This window comes from Alligator sinensis, unplaced genomic scaffold, assembly GCF_000455745.1.
Source record: "Alligator sinensis unplaced genomic scaffold, ASM45574v1 scaffold161_1, whole genome shotgun sequence".
NCBI classification, from domain to species: domain Eukaryota; kingdom Metazoa; phylum Chordata; order Crocodylia; family Alligatoridae; genus Alligator; species Alligator sinensis.
Window position 1 is genome coordinate 271457 of NW_005841974.1, and position 22726 is coordinate 294182.

Consider the following 22726-nt stretch of genomic DNA (forward strand, 5'->3'; position numbering starts at 1 on the left):
GCAAAGGGACAGCAGAGAAGAAATAGAACAACATCATACTGCAATACAGCGTACACTATGGAGTCCCCTTCAACGGTAAGGGCTTCACACTCCCCATGCCCCTTTTACCTGCTCTCAATAAGCCCCTGCATGTGTGGTTTCCAAACAGTATCCACCCACATTTGGCTTGCCTGCAAAGGGTGGATGCTGGTCTCTGGCTTCTGTGACCAGGAGGAAAGGGTGCTACCTGCACTGCCATAGGGCAGGGCGGAATTGCTTCTGTGACAGCATAGGTGGACAGGCTTGTCTTTGATTGTTATTTATACGCATTCAGCAGTAATCATTTTTTCTTATTTTTTTCTGCAGTCCAGGAATAAAAGACACTGCATATTCAGTGCTGAAGCCTGTCTTGCACAGGTAACCAGGGATAACAGCAACACGTCCACTGATGAAATCATATCCCAAGATGCTGACTTTGTTCCAGACATGGAAGATGGTTCAGAACAAGAAGACCATATGTCTATGGAAGCTTCATCCAGCTCAGATGAGGAGGAGTTGGTGCCACAAGCAGAAGTGATGCCATTACTTCCAGTGGGAAAGGGAAGAGGAAGTGGAAGACTGGGGAGAGCTACAGCAGGGCATGGAGCAGAACCACTGCCACCACCCCTGTAAAACATTGCAGATGATGACACCTTTAGAGGAAAGAATGGCAGAATGTGGAAAAAAAGTCCACAGTCCATGAAAGTGCTGGGCCAGCAAGAGAAAGTAATAAAGACACAGTGATGGAAATATTCCACCTGTTTCTCTCGCAAGATATACTGACTGTTATCATTAGAGAAACAAACAGATAGCCAGAAAGAAGATTCAAGGAGTGAAATGATAGCCATCCTGAAAATAGAAAGTGAAAAAAGCTGTATGAAACAGAGGTGAAAGCCTACATAGGCCTCCTACTGCTGAGGGGTCTATACCACAGTGGTCACAAGGCACTGGAGGAGTTGTGGCAGCAATGCACCAGGCGTCCTTGCTTCTGTGCCACCATGAGTTTAAAACGACTCCAACAAATCACTAGCTACCTCAGATTTGACAACAAACTGGCACATGAGGAAAGGAGAGCTGTGGACAAGCTTGCTGCCTTCAAAGATATTTGGGCACAATTTGTGGAGTAGCTCACAAAATGGTATATTCCAGGAATACACCTGATGGTTGATGAGCAGATCATTGCATTCAGGGGTTGCTGTCATTCCAGACAGTATATGCCCAGGTAGCCTGACAAATATGGCTTGAAAATGTCATGGTGCTGTGATGCAGCAACATCATTCCCCCATCTGAAGACATCTACCTGGGCAAGCAAACAGAAGCTCTATGCCAAGGTAATCTAGGTACCCAGGTCATGGAAAAACTGGTTCATCCTTGGTACAAGATGGGAAGGAATATCGTGGGTGAGAATTTCTTCACAAATACTGACTTGGCAGAAAGACTGCTATAGCAGGACGTGACCTATGTGGGTATGATTCAGAAAAACAAGGCCGATATCCCAAACGAAATGCAAGCAAATTGAAGAAGGTAAACTTTTTCATCCACTTTTGCTTTTAATGAGGAACGCACCCTACTTTCCTATGTTCCAAAGCAAAGCTGTGCTGTTGCTGTCAAGCATGCACCATGACCTGTCAGTGGGTAGAGAGCAAAGAAAGCTGGACATTATCCATGACTACAGTAAAAACAAGGGTGGGGTGGACAACCTTGACCACTTAGTCTGTATGACCACCTGCAGATGGAAAATCAACAGGTGGCCAATTACACTGTTTTTCAATATGCTGGATGTGGCTGACATTGCCAGTCTCATAATTTCCTAGGCCACAATGTAAACTGGAAGATTACATTTAAGAAGCTGGTGCTTTTTTTTCCAGCATCTTGGAGAACAGTTGATCAACGGACAAATAAAACTAAGAATGATGGATACACGTAATCTGTTTAAGTCCGTCAAGTCTGGTATGATTTCCTTAAATTACAAATTGCTACAACCCACCACATTAGAACCTTCTGCAAGCATGAGTGGACGTTGCACTTTTTGTCCAAAGACAGATGACTGCAAAACCCAGAAATGATGTGAAGATTGTAAGTGATTTGCTTGTGTGCACCACAGTACATCACTGCTGCTTTGTGAGGAATGCTATATTTAGTTAAAACAGTTAGGAAATGTTTTTGGAAGTAATTGTTAGTTTGAAAACAGTGTGAACTGCAGACTTAGCAAATTGTTCATTCACATTTTGAAACTCTAAAAAAAGTTTAAATTTTGTTCGTAGTTCTAGTTAAATAATATTTTGGGTTCAAATCATCATAAATACTCTTTCAAATAATCTGTATGTTTAATAAATAGTTTTTGGTACATTTATACTGTTGTCACTGGTTCCATTTTGTTCATGCAGGTGAGGTAACAAGTTACCCCATGAAAACAACAATGGTTATGGTTTCATAAGAACGAATGAGGGTTATTATGAATCTAATTCCAGTAGTGATAGGTACCTGGCAGTGAGACATTGGCAGCATCATGAGTTGAGACTGCCAGTTGAGATACTGAAGAGGTAAGTGGCGTCAGGCATCCTTCCCAGGTTCTTCTCTTCCGCCTGTTCTTCTCACCATTGGGAGCTCAGCATAGCAATGGGAGTTAAAAATAGGAGGGAGGGAGCATAGAAAGAACATAGGAATTTTTGTTGGAAAACCACCCTGCAGTGCCTCCTGCCTGGACATCTTGTATACCTCTTGTACCTTCCTTCACAACAAAAAAACCTACCAATACAATTTACATGAAAGTTGAAGTAAACAATGCACCCTCCACCACCACCACCACCCTCAGGGCACAGCCAAGTGGCAGGTGTCACTTACCAATGCATAAAGTTTGGCCAGTTGTGGAACATGTCACGATGTCCTCTTTCAAGTTCCATGTCACAAAGCGGCTCTCATCCTGCACTCAAAGCTTCAATCAAAGCTTCATGGCACCCACACTGGGCTGCATCCTTCTGCCTCTGTTGTGCTGCTCTCTCTCATCCACCTCAAACTTCTCCCATCGATACAGTGCATGTGCACCCTCAATAACTGCTCCCTCAATTTATATACCTTGATCAGAGCAGCCCCCACCCCTTCCTGCCACCCCCCACTGCCCTCATTTTGGTGTAAAAAAAAAATCCAGACAGTCTGGCACTGGGCTGTAAAAGAGCATGAAAAAATGGTAGGAAAAGTGCATTTGCAAAGTGGCTGCCTCAGCAAAATACTTGTGGTGCCTTTGCACACTGTGTGAAGGGGGTTGCAGTCAGCCAGATAGACAGCCAAGCAGCCCCCCCACCCCCCACCCCATAGGAAGAAAAGCCTAGGCAGGGAGCAGCCCCGTTGGGTGACTTTGCAGAGTGACTGCCTTGGCAAACTTCTTGTGTGCAGGCCAGACCCCCTCCCAATCACACCACATCCCAAACCAACACAGTGAGGTGGGGATCTTGGCAGCCCTTCAAAGTTATGGAGCCAGATGCAGAAATCCAGCATGACATGAGGTTTTATTATAAGCAACACAATATTGTAACCAGTCGGTTATTTGGCCTTCTTTGCCTTTACCCCAACATCATCCTGAATGGGCCCTACTTCCCTGAACCACAGTGGTGGCCACCTAACCCTGCTGGCAGTCTTCTGTCCCTCCCCAACTCCACTGCATTTGGGGGAAAAGGCTCAGCTGTGATGCTGCTGGCTACCTCTTGGACAGAGGCAAGCTGCGTCTGCTCTTTCTGGGATGGTATCTGCTTTTTGAACTGCAGGACATCACTTATCAAGCCCTGTGACCTCCTGGAATCAACATAGCTGTAGCCATGTCTCCCAACCGTCCCATGTGGTCTAGCACCTTCTCAAAGAAGGCATTTGTGTTTTCTGCATCAGAACGAAGTAAGTCCCAGAGTTAATTCTGCCCGCCTTCTGCACCTGACATTCTGGCTCATGACAAGTCCACCAAAGCCTCCATCATGTTTTCTTGGGACCACTGATGCCTGTGGCACATGTCCCTTGAGTGCTCTGCTGTAGTGTGAGCTGGTGTCTAAGGTTTGGGTGAATGTGCCCTCCTGGCATCAGGCACAGTACCTGGTAAACAAACAAAAAAGTGTTCCTGGTTGGTGACATTTCCTTCCCCAAAGAGGAGGAAACTCTACACCCACAATCCCTCGCTGCCACTGCAGTGAGGAAAAGGCATACAGGCACAGAAACAAACCCTGCAAGAGTGGAGCACCATTCACATTGCCCAAAACTTACAAGACCCTGGTCCAGGGTCACATCCCTTGCTGCCACTGCCTGTGCCAGCTGTAAACAATTAAAGCAAAAAAATGAGTTTGGCATCTGTTACATTACCAGTTACATTACCAACCCCAAAAGAGAATGACGTGTATCCTTCATTCACCACCAAAAGAGCATGGCGACCTACCTCCAGTGATACCTGCATTTCTCCCCTCCACATACACACAAACCCAACTCGCACGTACCTGAGCAGTGCCTGCCAGTGGCAAGAGGCACATTCCATGATACTTACAAGTCACCAAGTACACATCTTTTTGGGTCTTGGGAACAGAAACCAATGTCTGAGTGCAGGGAAGAGAAACCGGTCGTGAATCTTCTTGAGTCTCAGGAACAGAAACCGATGTTTGAGCGTGGGGAAGAGAAGCTGCGTGGGTAAAGGTTTTTTCCTGTTCATCCTCCTCCACCTCATCATCTGTGCTACTCCATGGAACCAGGGCAGACATTGTAGTCAAGGCCAAGGTATATTGCTCTTTTTGGCACTCCTTGTCATCTGGAAACAAGGAGCAATCTCCCCACTGATGTGACATGACTTTTGGCTCAGGAGGAGCTGCCTCTGTCAGTGTGCTCTCCTCCAGCACAATGCCAGTCCTGAAAGACTGTATACAGGGAGTTTCACCCATGTCTTTGGGTAGAATGATGGACAGCTTGTCATAGAAAGGAGCAATTGTGCGCCCTGCCCCAGAATGAGCATTTGCATCCTTGGCATGGTGAAATGCACATCTCAGGGCCTTGATCTTGCACCAGCACTTGGTCCAGTCCTGCTGGTTGTGCCCTTACACCTGCATTGCTTTTGCTATGGCTGCACAAACAGGATTTTGTCACATTGACGACTCATGTTCATCTTGGAATCAACTATGACTCCAAGATTCCTTCCCGCTGCTGTGCTGCTGAAAAGGTCATCCCCCAGCCTGTCAGTGTGCTGGTGGTTCTTTTTGCCCAGGTGCAGCACTTTGTACTTGTCTTTGTTGAACGGCATCCTATTTCATTCTGCTCATTTTTCCAACCTGTCCAGATCCACCTGGATCTGTTCCCTAACTTCTGGTGTGTTAACTTTGCTCCATAATTTGGTATCATCTGTGAACTTGGACAGGGTGCTCTCCATGCCCTCGTCCAAGTCACTGATGAAGACACTGAATAGCACTGGTCCAAGAACCAAGCCTTGCAGGACTCCACTGCCCACATCTTTCCAGGTCAATAACAACCTGTCCACCACCACTCTCTGAGTGTGACCCCTAAGCCAATGGTGACCGTGGCCTGGAGTGGGGGGAGGGGTGTGTGTGGGAGGGGACTTAGTGTGAGACTCCTGGCAGAGGGTAGGGGGCAGGGACTGTGGAGGGAGGCTGGTTTACTGGCAAACAGGTGCCTGCTGCTATAACTCATTAGGAAAGATGTTACTGGGTGTAGATTGGTGTTTGTCTCTCCCTTCTGGAATCTGCGGGGAATTACATATGGGACTTAAGTCCTTCAAGACCCGGTGGTGTGCAAACACAAATGCGGTGCAGCAAAATAACCCAGGTTAAAAATGTTTAGGCATGTTAAATTAATGAAGATCAAACACCGTGGCATGTACAAACACTCTAAAAACCTGAATCAATAATACCCAGCTGCTAACAAATTTCACTTCTCCAGCCCCTACTGACCTTGCCAAAATAAGGAAAGTGGAAGTAGAGACAAAACAGATTCTTCCTCAATGTAGGCATGGTGCTGTCTGGATGGAAGACACCAAGACAGAGACCACCAGTTACCTTCCTGCTAGATGACTACATTGCTTTGTATGTGACAGTTTACAAGGCTTAATCATGCTGTCTGGTCAACCACTATCTTTATTGTTATAGATATATTAGAATTCAGATTCAGTTCTCTGTACACATTTGTAAGGTTAGGAAGGTCTGTTTTTTCAGAGCCTGCAGAGAGACAGGAGGACTGCAGTGGGTTCTCTTGTAAATTGAAATCCAGTATACATTTTCTACCCAAGGAGGCAAGTAGTTTCTGAGTAGTTCTGTGGGGTAAGTGAAGTGTGGTTGTAGTCTGGGCCAGAAGGGCTATATTTTAAGTTCCTTTTTCTGTCTGGCTTTTGGGATGCCTTTTCCACATGGAGCAGGACTAGCCTCAGGGACAAAGGCCTGGGATATTGCCAGTGGAGGCACAAGATCTTTCTCACTCATTGTCTAACCCTGTATTTCCCTTGAGATGCCTGCTTGCAAACTTCTTTGGACAGGGATGCCATCTCTCCTTCCTGAGGTCATTTCCACCAGTTTTAAATTCTCCTGCAGTCTGAGGCGATTCCATGCTAGCTCCCCTCTGTGAGCACAGGGCAGGAAGTGTTCAAAACAAATCCACAGAAACCAGAAAATCCCTGATCTCTGCATTATCCCATCCCTGGTCTCTTGATGTGGTATGGCTTTTTCCTTTATGTTTCTTTTAAGTCATGCTTTGATCAGCCTTATAACTGTCCAGGTTTTAATGTCTGGTTTCCCTGTCTCGGATTTTTAGTTTTCTATTGGTCTTGGCACTCTAGCCAGGAGGTTCACCATGGCCATTCCTTATTAGGACATAAGTCTTGATTTTCTGTGAGCCCAGTTAACTGCTCTGGTTCAGCTTTTGACTACTGGAAGCTACTGAACATGACTGTGTCCAGTTTGAAAGAGAGAAGAACGTGAGGGGTTCTTTTTGAACTCCATGAAAAGACCTCAGTGGGATCAGTGAGTTGGTTATGCCTCTGGCTCAGTTAAATAGCAGGAAGTACAGGTACATGTTTGGAGATTCAGAGAGCTGTTTAGGTTAAACATAGAAGTCTCATGGAGGCAGCAGAGACATGTGGACCAAGCCCTGAGAACGGCACAGGAGCCAATGGGGGTTTCTACAAATTTATGTATTCTGGGCATTCAGCTCACAGGCTAATGGGCTTAGGAGACTGGGAACACTCGGTGAGTTATAAATACATATCCTGCCTGGATGTTTTACACTTAATATTTTAAATCCCAAGGGTCTGTGAGCACTTCTGTCTCATATAAAGCCTTGGAAAATTGCCTAGCTTCACTTTGGTGTTCAGCTGGCTAAAGGCTACAATAACTGCATCAACAGTTAAATCCTCATTCAGCAAATAAAATGTGCTGTTGCCTTTGATATAAGCAAGCTTGCTATCATGTAGCATGTGAATTTTCTTCCTGTATCTTAAACTCAGTTAGAAAATGTTGCCCCTGCTTTTAGCACATCTTTAGATAAACCTGTACCCATGGCATTATGTCTAGCCCATGTCATAAAATCATAGAAAATTAGGGTTGGAAGGGACCTCGGGAGGTCACCTAGTCCAACCCCCCACTCAAAGCAGGACCACGCCTACTGTCATTCCAGCCAAGGTTTTGTCTAGCCTGGTCTTACAACCCTTCAAGGATTCCACAACCTCTCTGGATACCCTGTTCCAGTGCTTTAACTACCCTCCTAGTGAGAAAGTTTTTTTCCTAATATCTAACCTAAACCTCCTTGCTGCAACTTGAGACTATTGCTCATTGTTCTGTCATCTGCCACCACTGAGAGCAATCTAGCTCCATCCTTTTTGGAACCACTCGTCAGGTAGTTGAAGGAAACAGCATGAGGCTAGTGGTACGGACTTCAAGTTATTTGGATTATCCTTTTTATTTGACTGGGTTTAATAGGTTAGGCATGTTTAAAGAAGGATTTTCATATTGGGAGAAATCATTTTAGAAGGATGTGTACCCTTTGCTCTGATAGGATAGTTTGATTTGAATATAATTTTTAGTTTAATTATGATGATCATTAACTTAATGTTTTTGTTTTCATTTGCTCTTGCAGCGATGTTGTGATTTTGTTGCATATGTAGATCTAACAGGTGTGTCCATGCATGCAAGCACGTGCGAAGTGGTGGAAATTTGAGCCAGGGCTTTTTTCCTCAGTGCACATGCCCGGGCATGCACTTTGGTGTGGTACAAGTTGTGCCACTTGGGGCACAATAACCCTGCCTGGCTTCTCCTGGATCTGTAGCCAGGGGGAGCTAGAGCCTGGGGCCTGCACCTGGACTGGTCCCATTAGTACAAAATACTGCTCTAGTAAGTAGCTCAGGGCTACTCGCTCTCAGGAGCTTCTGGGGCCCAGCCAGTTGGTACCTGGGGACACTACCCCTTATTCCAGCTGGACTGCTGAAGCACCCCTGAACATTCCCTTCACCTTTTACCCACTGCAGCAGTCTGGCAGTGCAGGCTGCTGCCTGGCTGGGACCTGCTGTGCTCCTACCAGATCCGGATGGGGACTGTCACTGTCCCACTGACCCCATCCCTCACCAGCTCTTGCTGCCCCACCCAGCCTCAGCATCCTGGCAATTAAAAAAAAAAAAGGGCCACAGTCACCCCACCCCACCCCCTACTTACTGGCACAGAGACCGGGTCCAGCTCCCTGCAGCTGGCATACTGCCTACCCTGCATGGGCAAGCAGCGTACTTCAGCACCAGGGTGAGGGCCAGCCATAGAGATATGCTGGCTGGCTACCAGAGCATCTCTGTGGAAGACCAAGCCTCCAGCTGCCTCAGAGTGCACTTGCCCCCTTTTCAAAATATGTGTAGTAAAAATGGGACCATGCCCTGCCCCATTTTTTTTGTCCAGGGTATTTTTTAACCTCTGGATATCCAGGGATCTAATTTTGCCCCTGCACTGCAAATTTGCAGCGTGGGGAATGTTTTTATGTTCCCACATGCGCCTCTTGCAGCATCTCAAAGGGGTTTGAGACGCTGCAAGAGGCACGCTTGTCTGGACATGCCGAATGAGATTATTTACTCTGAATGTATTAGCTGATGATTCCAGCCTTTGTTTAGGTTTGTGAATTGCTTTTATGGTAATTTGATCTCAGCTACTATGTTCCGTCTTTGTGATTATTTGCAGGATCTTGAAAGGAAACCAACACTAGCTTTTAACTTGTTTAATGCTCTGTTTGAATATATGTTAAGTATGATGTGTGAGTTATTTATTGATTGGATGCCTGGAATTTTTAAAACCAGAGAACAGTGTGAAGAAAATATTACAGTTTCCAGTGCTAATTTTCACTTCAGTGCTAAAAATGTATGGTATTTGGGGAATTTACACGTTCTTTCAAGCAGAAACCAGTGGTCACTTGAATACTTGCAGACATGGGGATCTGATTGAATCGTAGTTCTCATTTTCATCAGTGGTTATTTCTGAAAGCTGGCACTGTGTATCAGCTTTCATTTTTAAGAAAGTTTCTAGCCTTCTTAAATGCAGCAAAAAGCTTAAAAATATCACCTCTGACATCATCTGCAGCCAGAGGCAATTTAAAACCACCCCCAACACTTGTTATTTTTAAGCAAGTCTCATGATCTGGGGATGGGTAGGACTTGACTTTTGATTTTGAGAGGTGTTGGGTTGTCAGTGAAGGACAGCAGAGTGCATTTGCCCCCTTTTCAAAATGTGTGTAGTAAAAATATTTGTCTTTATGCTGTTTGGCTAACTAACCATTTTTTATACAAGATCTCATGGGGATGTGGGAGGTGGGTCTCAGCCTGTTTAAAGCACTGATTCAACAAAAGCAGAAGTGACTGGGAAAATCTTGAAAACTTTCTTTTTAAAGAGGAAGTTTTGCTTTGTTATGGAGGTGGCATAAATTATATTTTCTTCCAGAGAAATGCTAAAATCGTGAATGAGAAGAATAATACATTTTTTATACTTAAAGAGTGTGTTGAGAGAGCAGGCCTGTAACTTGGATTGTGACTGGTGGGAAAAAGCATTGTGGATAAACAGCTCTGTTTTATATATAAAACAGTATGAACAAAGCCTTCGTGAGTCAATATTCAGTAGGAAGGTATTGTGGGGTCAAAAAGTAACTGTCATTAGGCAGAAGTCTGCCTTTTGCTTTCTTAATCTATCCTTCCACTTTCCTTCAATAGCTTCTATCCCTCCAAAGGCCTTTTATTTCTTAGTCAAGAGGGGAGAACAAAACAACAAGAAGCATGTTTATTGAACTGGGATGAAAAGGCTTGGATTAGACTGGCAGCAGGCTAGGAGGGTGATTGACAGTTTCACATGAGTTGTCCTGGAGTAAGCTGGACTTCCCCCACAGGCATTTATATTTGCTTGAGATTAGACATAAAATATTCCACCTCTAAATCTACCATCATAAAATGCCATTGTGACATCTTAGACCAAACAGGGGAACTATGTTATATTTCAGCATGAACTCAAATACTGCAAGTGTACAAAGTTTTGTAAAGATTTAACACAATATTAATCAGACTTCTGTTCATGCCTTTGAAATACCACATTATTTTTCCTCCCTTATCCTCTTTTTTCCTGTAAAAAAAAGAATGAAATGCACTAAATTATTTAATGAGACTAAATTTGTCTTCAAACATGTCCCTTAGAGCTGTCCTGGAGTTATATTCTTCATGATATTGCAGCTGTGGTCGGGTTGGGAAAAGGCACATATTATAAGGAGCTTTCTATTTTTTTCTCTCTCTCAAAGGTGTTTACAAAATATGGGAAATGCTACATGTTTAACTCAGGAGAAGAAGGGCGGCCTCTGCTTACTACAGTCAAAGGTGGGACAGGCAATGGATTGGAACTCATGCTGGACATACAGCAAGATGAATATTTACCAATATGGGGAGAAACAGGTAAGAGCAAATGTTAATTCCTTTAGCTAATGATGTGAGTTGGTTGCAGATGTACTTGTACCAGCTTTGTTGTCTCTTCCCATTGCCATGGGCTAAGGAATTCCACTCACCATCAATAGCCAAAGCCTGTTTTAGGTTTCAATTTTAAAAGTTCTGAAGCTTTGCAGAGAGCATCTGAGCTTTACAAATGCAGGTGGAACTTAAAAGTGAAGTTGACTACCCAAAACTCAGGGGCAAGAGCAAGTTCAGTGGTTTATTCTGAGGACTTGCTTTCCAGCTTGGAAATATTCCCCACTTGCTAGGCTATCTTCCAGTGAGAGTCATAACTAGCTATTCAGCACTCTGGGCAGAGCAGGTGGGGGGTGCAGGAGGGAGTACAGGAGAACATGGGAGCAGTGGGGCACTGGAATGGTGGCAGGAGCCTGGAATGGTGGAGTGGCAGGCAGTTTTACCTGCTTTGGCCTGGGATCACCCATCAGCTAGTCTGGCAGGGTGCTGGGAGCTGGAGGGGATAGTGGCACTGGTGATGGGACCCATAGAATCATAGAATTGTTGAAAAGTAGGGATGTAAGGGACCTTGAGAAGTCATCGAGTCCAACCCTCTGCCAAAGGCCAGCACAGGGCAAAGGCAGAATCAACAGATATCTGGTAATGTCCTTCTTTTGTTTTCTTAATGGGCTGATAAACTCTGAATTAGGGGTGATAAACATTTCCTGCTGGGCTGGGCTGGTCAGGAGTAGGGGGAACCCCTCACTAATCATAGCGTCCTACCGGAGCCTGGCCGCAGCCCGTCCTCAGCTCAGCTCTGTACAAGGGAAGGGAGGGTTGCTCCAGTGCCCCACCCAGCTTCTAGCTTGAGCCACTGCAGGCATGTGCCTGCATTTCTGGGGTGTCTGCCTGGTTACAAAACTGATTGAGCCTAGCCATGTTAGACTAACCTTCAAAGACTGAATCAATTCAGGCTCAGGCTTTTTGAATGTCTGTCGCTAGTCTTAAAGCCTGCACATGTGTTTGATCTACACAAGAGACTTTACTGCACAGTAGACTAATGTACTGTGCAATAAAGCTTCACCATCTACATGTATGCAGCATTTACTGTGTGGTAGATTAGTCTACTGTGAAGTTGCCTCCTAGTTGTAAATACAGGTTGTGGCAGGCCAGTAGGGGTTGCTCCTGTGCTGAGCCACCCACCTTACTGCACCCAACCACCTTACAGGCTCTGAGTGCTGCCCTGGGGCTGCCTCACATCTGGCCAACCCCCTTCCTGGAGCACACCCACTAGCCTGGGGGTAACGCTGCCACCACCCAGAGTCCGGACTGATCCTGGACCTGTGCCCTCTGGGAAGCACAGGCCTATTAGCCCTTGAGGGTACTTGACCCACTACAAGAACTTGGGGTGCTTCCCTCAGTCTGAACCACAAATAGTGGTCTTCCTTAGTCAGCTGAACCAAGAGGACCCCAAGGCATAATCTATACCCTCTCCCAATAATTCTCCCACACTAGGTAAAACGGAGAACTTTACTGGTTACAAGGAGAAGGTTTGGAATAGGGTACAGCAGTATCGGAGAAATCCCTTACAGCAAAGTGGCATGGTAGCCTTTGATTACACATCTGTGTTACTGCAAGTTATATATCTAGTAAGCTCTCCAGTAGCTTACTCATGAGTATCATCCAAAGGCAGGTGGAGATTCCCTCTGGAGGCAAACAGTTCATTGATCATGAGTTTCAAGAGAGAGAGAATTTCAGATGGTCCAGCTTCTCTCCGTGAGTTTTCATCATGGCTTTTGCCCCTCCTCCTGGGCAGTCCTTCACTTATATAGCCCTTATGACCTCATTTAGCTGATCCAATGAAGACCAGCAACTGTTGGCTGCCAGCCAACCAATCTGAAAGGCATCACTGGTTTCTGGATATACTGGCAAGGTCTTTAGCCCCCTCCCAGTAATGTTGGCATTGCTTAGAACAATAAGGAGCTTTAGCCCCCCACCCAGGTATGCGATACCAGTCACATAGGCAGAAGAAGCAGGTTTTCCCCCTCCCTCAGGAATATATCCAGCTCAGGTTACAACTCAGGGTCAGAGGTGTCTGCCCTCTGCAGTGGCCATGGTAACCAAATCGTCAGATAGCAGAGTTTTGGGGAGAGACAGAGATGGTATTCTGCAACACAGGTAGCAGATTAACCACACAGTAACTACTGTGCAGTAGCACACATGTAGACAGCAGGGGGCAGGGAAACTATCCCTTCTCCAGGCAGTTGCTTCCCAGCCTCATGTTTTGATTGGAAGATTGGGGCATGGGGTGGGGAAAATGTCCCCTCCCCTGGCTGCTGCTTCCTAGCCTCTGCTGATTGGGGCATGGAGCTGGGAAGCAGTAGCCAAGGGAAGGGGACATTTTCCCCACCCCATTACCCTGATCCACAGATTGGGGCACAGGGCTGGGAGGTAGCTGCCCCAGAGGGGGCTTTTGACACTGAGAGATCTAATTAAAGTGCCCATAGCATCACATGTTTTCAGTGTCCCACACTTCAAAATGATGGTAGGGGCACTTGAACTAAAGCTCATTTGACAAGCTTTACTTCAAGTGCTCCTGCCACCATTTTGAAGTGCAGAGATGCTGAATAGATATTAATTAACATGCTCCAGCACACTTGATTAATCTAGTTTCTTCCAACGCATGCTAATTAGTATGTATTAGGAGCAGAGATCTGGCATGTGTACAGGTACCTTCCAATGTGAGGTACTAAATAATGCTCATTAGACTGCACTAATTTGCATACTTTTTTAGTGATGCTTAATGAGCAGTAGACTACTTTACTGCACATTAGCATAATGTCACTTTTTTTACATGATGCTTTAATGAGCAGTAAAATAGTCTACTGCGTATTAATGTGTAACAGCTGCAAAATTAATCTGGCTTCAAGCCAAGTGAGTGTTTGGGGCTTAAGAGCTCTGCAAGAGAGGGGGCAGCAAAACTTTGCAGAGGGTGCACAAGTCCTACCAGATAGCAGCATGATGCATGCTTCTTATTGGCATGTTTAAATTGTGACCAGAGACTGCATTGCAAACTGGGGGCTCTGATTGGCTGCTACTAAGTCATAAAAGCTGAGGGAGGGAAAGTTTGGAGATGAGGGAAGTAGCAGACCCCAGTCCCGGAGAGGTCAGGGAAACTCAGCCCAAGTCAGGGGAGACCATGCTGAAACTTGCCCAGAGAGCATCAGGGCAAGGGAGAGCCTGTGACATCCCATGAGAAGCTGATCCCACTCCAGGTTCAGAGCTGTGTAGCCAGAAACACATGTGCCAGGGAAACAGTTGGAAGGGATCCTGTGAAGGGCTTAGGGAGGGGTTGGTAAGCAAGGTTCATAGCCTCAATGGGACTGGGAGAAGCAGCAAAGCCCTTAGGGTGTTAGGGACCTTGTCCACGTTGCACTTTTCCTGTTTCCACATGACAAAAATTGCCATTTTGCTATCTTAATCACATGTGAAGATCTACAATGTCACCTTGTGTTACCATGTTAGTCATCTTTTTATCATGGTAAATGAAACCACCTCCGGCATGTTTTATTTTTAGTGGGTGAATTTGTGCCAAGAGGATTATTTTTATCGTATTATTTTTTCAACGTGTATCTCTCATATGGGCGAAAGTGGCATTTTCCCTGCCTTGCAATGATTTCACCACCAGGTGCCACTTGGGTTCACTCAGAAATCCATGAAATTTCTGTTGCAGTGTGTCAAATATCTAGTTAAGTACCACCCCTCCCCCCCCAAGAGTCTTTGCTTTTCTACCCACTCTTGGTTTCAGGGTAGAAGTGGTTATCTCCTTTTTTTCTCTGACTGGCCTGTTGTTTTCTCTTTCGATAAAGAAGTGTGTGTGTGTATATATATATATATATATATTCTGTTTATATCCCCATAGGACCTCAGTCTGTCAACTGATGTCAGGGACGAATCCCAACTGGAGGTCCACACACCCACATCCTCTCCTGCCACGACTTGGTGTTTATAGGCATAGATTCAGTACCTGGGCATGTAGTTCTAGTTGCTTGTCATCTACTGTCCTATGTTCCTGAGGGCTCCACCATCCCCTACACCCTCACCCGTGCCACCGGGTATCAAATCATCCTTTCGTCAATGTTCGGCCATCGGGTTCTTTCCCGGGGCCTCTGTCAAAAAAAAAAGAAACCAAGCAATCCCGTCCTGGATTATTGTTCCCTATCTTTTTTGGGGAAAAAAATATATATATATTCGGTGAGGTCACTTTCTCCTTCACCTGTTCCCGTCTTTACGGCAGCTCTTCACGAGCCTCTTATTGGAATTATTACAATCCCCTCACCCCACTGGGTCTGCCATTGATCATTTGTCCTTTCACCCCTTTTAGGGTCTTTACGGTACCTTTCTTCCAGAATGCCCCTCTATTAGGGTTTTTACAGTACTTTCCCCAGCCCAAGCAGTACCTGGTACTGCCACTCCACCAATCCTTCCTCTAAGTCTTCTCTGGGGAGGTCCCTCTCTGCAGGAGCCTCCTGTTGGCTCTCCAGGTTGCTCTCAAGTTTTCCCGCAATGTTGCTCGACCCGGCTCCTCTCCTTCCAGTCCTGCACCCTCCCTTCCTGCCTGCTCCAGGCTCTTCTTTATAATGAGGTTTGAATTCCCAGCCCCTCACCTCCAGAATCACCTGGTGCAGGAGTATTTCTGCCGGGTTCTTTGGGGCTTTGGGGCTGGTGCAGCTGCTTCTATCTTTGGCCAGTGCTCCTTTGCCCCCTGTGGCTCTCTCTCTCTCTCTCACAGTGCTGCAGCAAGACACTAGGTGCAAGTATTGCAAACCTTTACTGGTGATTTAATTCAAGGTTCAGGTTAATGAAAAAAACAACTTCTTTGGATTCCAAAAAATATTGTTCCCCATAGTCACATGCACTTCACCCCAACTTTTCTAATGTTCCTTGCATGCCCTGCTTTGCTGCCTCTCCCCTCCTCCTGACCAGTGGTGGCTGACCCCACACCTTTGGAGCACACTCTTGCTTTCACATCATGCCCAGGCTGTGCATGGCCACAGTCCCATGGCTGACTGGTTGAATATCAGGGCTCTTCCCCTTCCCCCCAGCTGCCACCAGCAGGCAATGCCCATTTTCCCCACTGCTGTTTCTCAGAGCCAGCAAGCCTCTTCTGTTCACAGTGCCCCGACTTTTCTGCTGCTCCCCTCTCCCTGCCCTAGTAGTGGCTGACCCTGCATCCCTGGAGCACACCCCTGCTTTCACACCACGCCTGGGCCATGCATGGCCACCATATTTCTCCCACTTTTCACATTTTTGCATTTCAAGCAAGCACACAAAAAACTGTACTGTACAGAGCAAAAAAAAAAGTCATAGAAATTTAACTTAAGAACCATAAATGAAAACTTCAAACAATGAAAATGACAAATGAACAAATTAAAAAACAAACAAGCAAAGAAAGGAAGGAAGGAAGGAAGAAAGAAGGAAACAAACAAACAGCTATGCTCTTCCAACAGTAAGGAGCAGTCTCCTGGGATTGGACAACGATCTCATTTTCACTCCTGTCAAAAGACAAATTTGAAATCTTTACAATGTGTCATCAGTATTATTCTCCGGGTAATAAATGTGACAGTCAGAAAGAATCTAAGCACTTAGGCTTTCTTCCCACATGACTTTACTTGTATTTTCTTTTGATTACATACATACATACCTAATTAATCAATCAATATCCTCATTGATCCTGTTGCTCCTCTACCTGTGTCATGGCATCTCTTGTGTCAGGGCAAGGAACAGTTGTCATGGGAGATGACATTGAGCAGTTAGCCCATTCAAAAATTCAACCAAAATTTTTGTCTTTTTCCAAGTACCTCACCATTGGCAAACTTACCACTGTCCCACACTCTCCTTGCTGCTGTTTGTCCCCAAAGCACAGGTGGTGTCCGCAGCATTTCCAGTGGTGCCATGCTGGCAAGGCAGTGGTGCAGCACCATGTACGCAGTCATGTGTACCAGAAGTACAGAAGGGGGAGGGGGGGCCGACTTATCCACAGCACCCATGGAGTGGGTATAGTAGGACAATGAGTGGGTGCCCATGCTTGATGTGAATGGTGGCACTGTGGGAAGTTGAAAGGCAGATTTCTGGGTTCCTGCTGTGTCAGTTTGGTTACCCTGTTCAAATTTATGCTACATTACATAGAGTGTTTCCTAATGCCTTTATAAAGGGCTAATGGCTGGTCATCATTACTTGATAAGTGGCCTCAGCCACAAGACAGTAGCCTTGGTCATGTAGGCCCCAAGATGGCTGTCACCAGTCTTGTGATTCATATTATGGGGTGCCTCCCTGCATCACCTTACCCAGCATCCCCCCAAAAATTTGCCAAGCTTCTTCCCTCCTCCCCATGTGACTCTCTTGGTCTTTTGCTTGTTTTGCTTGTCAACACCTTAAAGTGCAGTTTCCCAGAAACTCTGCATCTATCTCCTCGAAACTTGGCAGTCTTCATGCTCTCTAGTGGGGCTACCATCATGGCAAGTTTCATCTGAATCAGGCAAGAATTGACAATATTTTAGGCATTTTCATGATTCTCCATTATAGCCTATGAGCGAAACATAGAAACAGCGTTGAAACAGCGAAACACTTTCGATGAAACTAAACGGAACAGTGCTTTTGAAATTAAACAAAACTCAAAGCAAAACACTGCCCCATAAAAATGTCAAAACAGAAATCAGAGCGAAACGTGCTGTTTTGCTCAGCCCTATGTATTATTGTGATGGGCTAACTGCAGTGACTTAGCCCAGGGGTTTTGACAGGGTAAAAGATGATTGGAGGACTTGGGATTCCCTTTCCTCACCAATCTGGTAATGATTTGGCCCAGGGGTTTTGAAGGGGTAAAAGATGATTGGAAGACTTGGGATTCCCTTTCTTCACCAATCAGGCCCCAGAGACTCACCCTCCATGTCCCTGATTGGCCCCTTGGGTCACCTGGAGAGGGATAAAAGGGGCAGCACAGCTGACTCAGGAGAGACCAGCAAGGGACCACAAGGAAGGAGCTTTAAAGAGCTGGCAAGAGCTGGGTGGGAGCAGTTGCCCCAGAAGAGCCTGAAGGAGTGGGACCTGCAGGCAGCATTTGGACTCTCAGCAGCGCGGCTGGGCTCCAGGACCCCTACGAGAGGCTGCGGCCAGCAGGAGAGGCTCCCCAGCTCCAGCAAGGATCTGAGCAGTGACCTGAGAGGTTCCCAGCTCTGCTTCCAGCTCCTCCAATAAGAGGCCAGGCAGCTCAAGGTGAGGCCGGGCTCCTGAAAGACCAAGACCCCTAGCAGCTTTGTGTAGTCTTGGTACTGGTGGCTATGTGGTAGAGTTTCTGCTTGTTAGGTGGAAGGTCTGAGTTCAAGTCCCAACTGGGATGACTTGGGGTGAGTGAAGTAACAGCGAGAAGTTCTTGTTGCAGTGGAAAGGGGTCATTGGGTTTTCTCCCCCTTCAGGTACCTAGGCCCTATATTCCTTGTTATTTGACATTTTGTATTTTGTGCCTTTTATATTTCCCCAACCAGTATTGTTTGTTCTGCTGTTTGTGTTTTATATTTTGTTAACCCTGTCTTTTGTCAACTGGATGAATATGTCTATGATTGTAAGTGTCTAACCTTTGTTGAATCCTGCCCCCTCGGGGTGTTGTAGTGTCCCCTATACCCTGTGGTTTATACTGGTTATGTTCCCAGTACTGTTCTCTCATTAAAAGGTATATGGTTAAGTCCCCATTGGTGGTCTGGCTCTGCTCTATAGGGGGAGGAGAGTCCCTATACCTCCCACAGCGCTTGTGCACCTGCTTTGATCCCTTCAATTGGAGAGGGGATACCTCTTGGAGTACCACCTGGGTTACATTATCAAAGATTTACTCATGTATGCAGTGTACCCCCAAGTAATGCCCCTTGAGGTTAACCAGCCAGCTTTGTCAAGCACACTGTTCTGGGCTTGTGTTGCTCTGTCATGGTGCAGCTCATGTGCTGCCTACCTGTGTCATCCAAGACTTGGGGAATTGTCAGGGTTGTCTGGGTGGCCAGGGTGGGAGAACAAGGCATTTTTGGTGTTAGAGCATGGGAATTGGATTGCTACTGCAATTCTGGTATTCTTTGGAGTCTGGAACATAGGTGAATTTAAAGTGTAACTTAAAACTTTCCTCCTATGGAAAAAAACAGTACAAGCCACTTTCCAAAGTCCTTTGGGGAACTTTATTTCTATCAGTTTAAAAAAAAAATACTAAAGCAGATAGAAAAAACAGATAGCAAGTGAACCTAACCTGGTTCACACACCTCCCACCCCTGCCTTTAATGTTACAGAGAAATGCTAGATAGATAGAAGTACAATCTGCTTTGAGAAAATTGGGGTGACAGCAGATGAGGGAGCATTGCCTAAGAAGCACACCACCACAGGGGGTAATAGAGCACCCATCACCCCTCTTGTGACATAATAGCCTATCTAAATGAAATTTTTTTTAAATGGATTCAGTTAGAGCTTGATCACTGAGGACTGCCTGTTGAATGGGAATTCTATTAGGACATCGCTCAGCTTTGTGTACACTCATGCTTTAGTCACGAAAACCTGCTACCCCACACGATGCCCCCCTCTTAGACCCTCCCTGGGGATGCTCAGTATCCTCCTGCCCTTCATCCCTGAACCATCTTGGGGCTCTCCTCTTGTGGCTAGAGGAAGCACAGCTCTTGTTTGGAAGAGAATGAACAGTTGGTTGGGGTGGCATATTGTCAGTGCTCCTCTAAGTATGTTTACAATCTTGAAACTGTTAGAAGCTCCTGTTTAAACCTTTGCTCCAGCCACAAATGACAATCAACCTTCTTATTGAGTTTCTTAAAACATTGTACCATTTCATTAATCCTGCTTTCCATAAGCTCAAAATTGGCTTCCTCCCTCCTCATTAACCTACTGAAGATATCCTGAATTTCGGATGTCATTTGGTCAGTAGCTGAAGCATACTTTCCTTAGTTGCTCTTTGATTTGTTCAATAATTGCATTGATGATGAGTGTTAATATCTGCTCTTGATGATCCAGGATCCACAGCTCCTGTAGTAGGGGTTGCTGTGTACAAGAGAAAGTTCTCATGCAGTGTTGGTCTACTTTTAAACATTTTTTTTTTTAAAACAGTGAGTCATTGTTAAAATATTTTAACAGGACACCCTCCACATGAATTACCAATGAAAACACACTAGGTAGCACCCAAATGTGTTATTAAGGCTGCACCCCAAAAATATTCTGACCAGTCTCAAGGCATCTAGTCCCTCACCTGCCTGTACCTGGTACCCCTCTGCCTGGAAAAATGCATACTACCATCCACCCAACAGAGAGTAGGTTAGATTTGTTTAAGGGGACCAGTCTCCCCCACCCCAGGAGACTAAGGACACATGCCGCACTAATATTTTACGCCCATGGCTAATACTACTGCTATAACTTAGAAGTCACTGTTCGCAAGGCTTGTGGGGTCTCCAACACAGGACTTGCTCAGGAACCCGAAGACTCCTGCGACAGAATATCGGTTGAGTCAGAGTCCTCTTCTGCATCCTGAACAGGAGAGTCATTTCTGGTCCACTGCTGCTCATTTCTGACTGCGTGCCATAGAGGTCCCTTGAGGTCATTCATCTGTAGCTGAGTCTGTGAATGAGGAGCCTGATTGCATGGAGCTTGTGCAGTGGCTGTGGCTTGCCAAGTACTGTGGCGCCGTGGAGTTTCTGGTTCCTCATCCACCAAACCTGTTGTCCCAAACTTGCTTGTGCAAGCCTTTGAAGCATCACTTTTAACGATGGTAAACAGCTTGTCATAGAGTGGAATCATTCTACGTGAGGCACTTGACCAAGAATTATTGTCTTTTACACAATGGAAGGCACACTTTAAGGACTTGATCTTACTGCAACATTGTTCCCAGTCCCAAACGATGCCACGTTCCGCTAATGGTTCCACAATAGCCACATACACTGGTTTATTTCTTCAGTTTTCCAGTTGTGTCAACACGTTCCATTCACCCCAAATATCAATCAGTGCCTCAACTTCTGCATAAGTCCAGTTTGGTCCCCAGCCTTGAGAAGTATCCAGCATGTCTTCCAAATGTGGCCTTTTTTTGCTCTCTTCCATGGCCAACAAAACATATAGCAAAGCAGATGGTACAGTGTATAGCCTACTAGGACCTGTTCTCGGGTATGTTCAAGGACCTGAGACCTGCGAACCTTTTATGAAGAGAGTCTTAATAGAAGTGTGATTGGTGCAATCTCCAGATATTTGTGGCAGTTGTTCACTTTTGATAGTCTAGCCGCTGGCATTCAGAAGCATACTCACACAACTATTGTGCTGGAAATCGGTGAAAATGTTGGGTGATCACTTCAGGCAAGAAACTGCAAACATGTTAGAATGCATGACTGAAACACATGTCCATTAGATATGCAGGCAAAAATAAATCCTGTATGAGCATTTTCTGCAGGGTGATCAGGATTCTTACATCGTGAGAGAGGGTGCAATGTGGGTGGTGGTCCATAATCTCATTTTTGGGTGCAGAGCATAGAAATTGACTATTCCATGTGCTTGAGGGTAAATTGTGGAATGGAATGGAAACCCCTCCTGTGTCCGGGCTGCTGTCACCTGCTAGGCTACAGCACTGAGTCACAGCTTTAGAATGGTTTTCTGGCAATTTTTTCGTGGAAAAACATTGGCAGGCTGCACCCATCCATGACTTGACTTAGGGAACTAAGAAGCTCTCCTGGGGACACCATAATTCCAACACCATTTAAAATTGTTTGCTTGGCCAGCCCTGACCTTCAGCTTACAAGGAACACTAGGGAAGCCTGAATCCTGAATTCACAGCCCTGCATTCAGAAGAGTTGTAAATTATTGGGCCAAACCCCATGTAGTGCCTGAGGTGGGATGGTTTGATCTAGAGTGTTCAAGCAGACAGACAATTTTCACAAAATACAGACAAGCGTAGCCTACCTTTTATGGGAGGAGGGGGTGTTTAACACATCAAATGTGAAATGCAGGAAGCTAAGGAAGGATTGTAAATTTAGTAGGAATGTGGTTACATTTCAGGTCTTTTCAACCAAAACCAGAAAGATGCAGATGCAGGGAGGATTGTTAAGAGCACATGGTTTGTGTAGCTATTGACATGCAAATGACACAAGTGGTTTCATGCTAACATAGGACTGACTGTTGCAGGCTTTGAGCAACAGGGAACACTACAGGCAGAAATTGGTGTGTGTCCTGCTTGCTAAAGACAGTGGCTTCCTCAAATCCTGATGGACTAATCAGAAAGTAGAGGTTAATCTTAAAGGACATCAAATATTCACATTGTAGAAGTATGGTTCTAAAGGAGGACTTTAACAACTTGAGGCACCTATGCTGTTGTCTTGTAAAACTCCTGAATAACCAACTTTGGATGACTGCCTTGAAGAAAATGTTCTTGATTGAACTATGGAAGCTGCTCTCACGTTGCAACAAACAAAAAGGTTGGATTCAAAAGACTACAGTGGCTTGCAAGCCATACATTAAGGGCAAGGCTCACCAGATATGGGCACATGAAAGCAGCTCTGACTAGTGGGAAAGAATTGTCATGTCAACATGGAATGATGCCCAGTGGCTTGAAACATTAAGAATGAGCAAAAAGACTTTCGTACACATTGTTACCTTGCTTGCACCGCACATTGAGCACCGGACAACTGTCATGCAGAAGCCCATTAGCCCAGAGAAGCATGTTGCCATGGCTGTGATGAAACTGGCCACTCCAACAAGCCTGTGTCACATTGCAAATCAATTTAA

The 22726-nt window shown here is 45.5% G+C and overlaps 1 protein-coding gene across 1 annotated transcript in view; it reads left to right on the plus strand.

The window, feature by feature from the left end:
* The window catches only part of LOC102386911 (acid-sensing ion channel 2), a 454052-nt gene that overhangs the window by 169943 nt on the left and 261383 nt on the right, over window positions 1-22726 (plus strand). The window contains exon 4 of the mRNA XM_025200734.1: window positions 10792-10942. Coding sequence (XP_025056519.1) covers window positions 10792-10942 — 151 coding nt within the window. The remainder of the gene's footprint in view (window positions 1-10791; window positions 10943-22726) is intronic.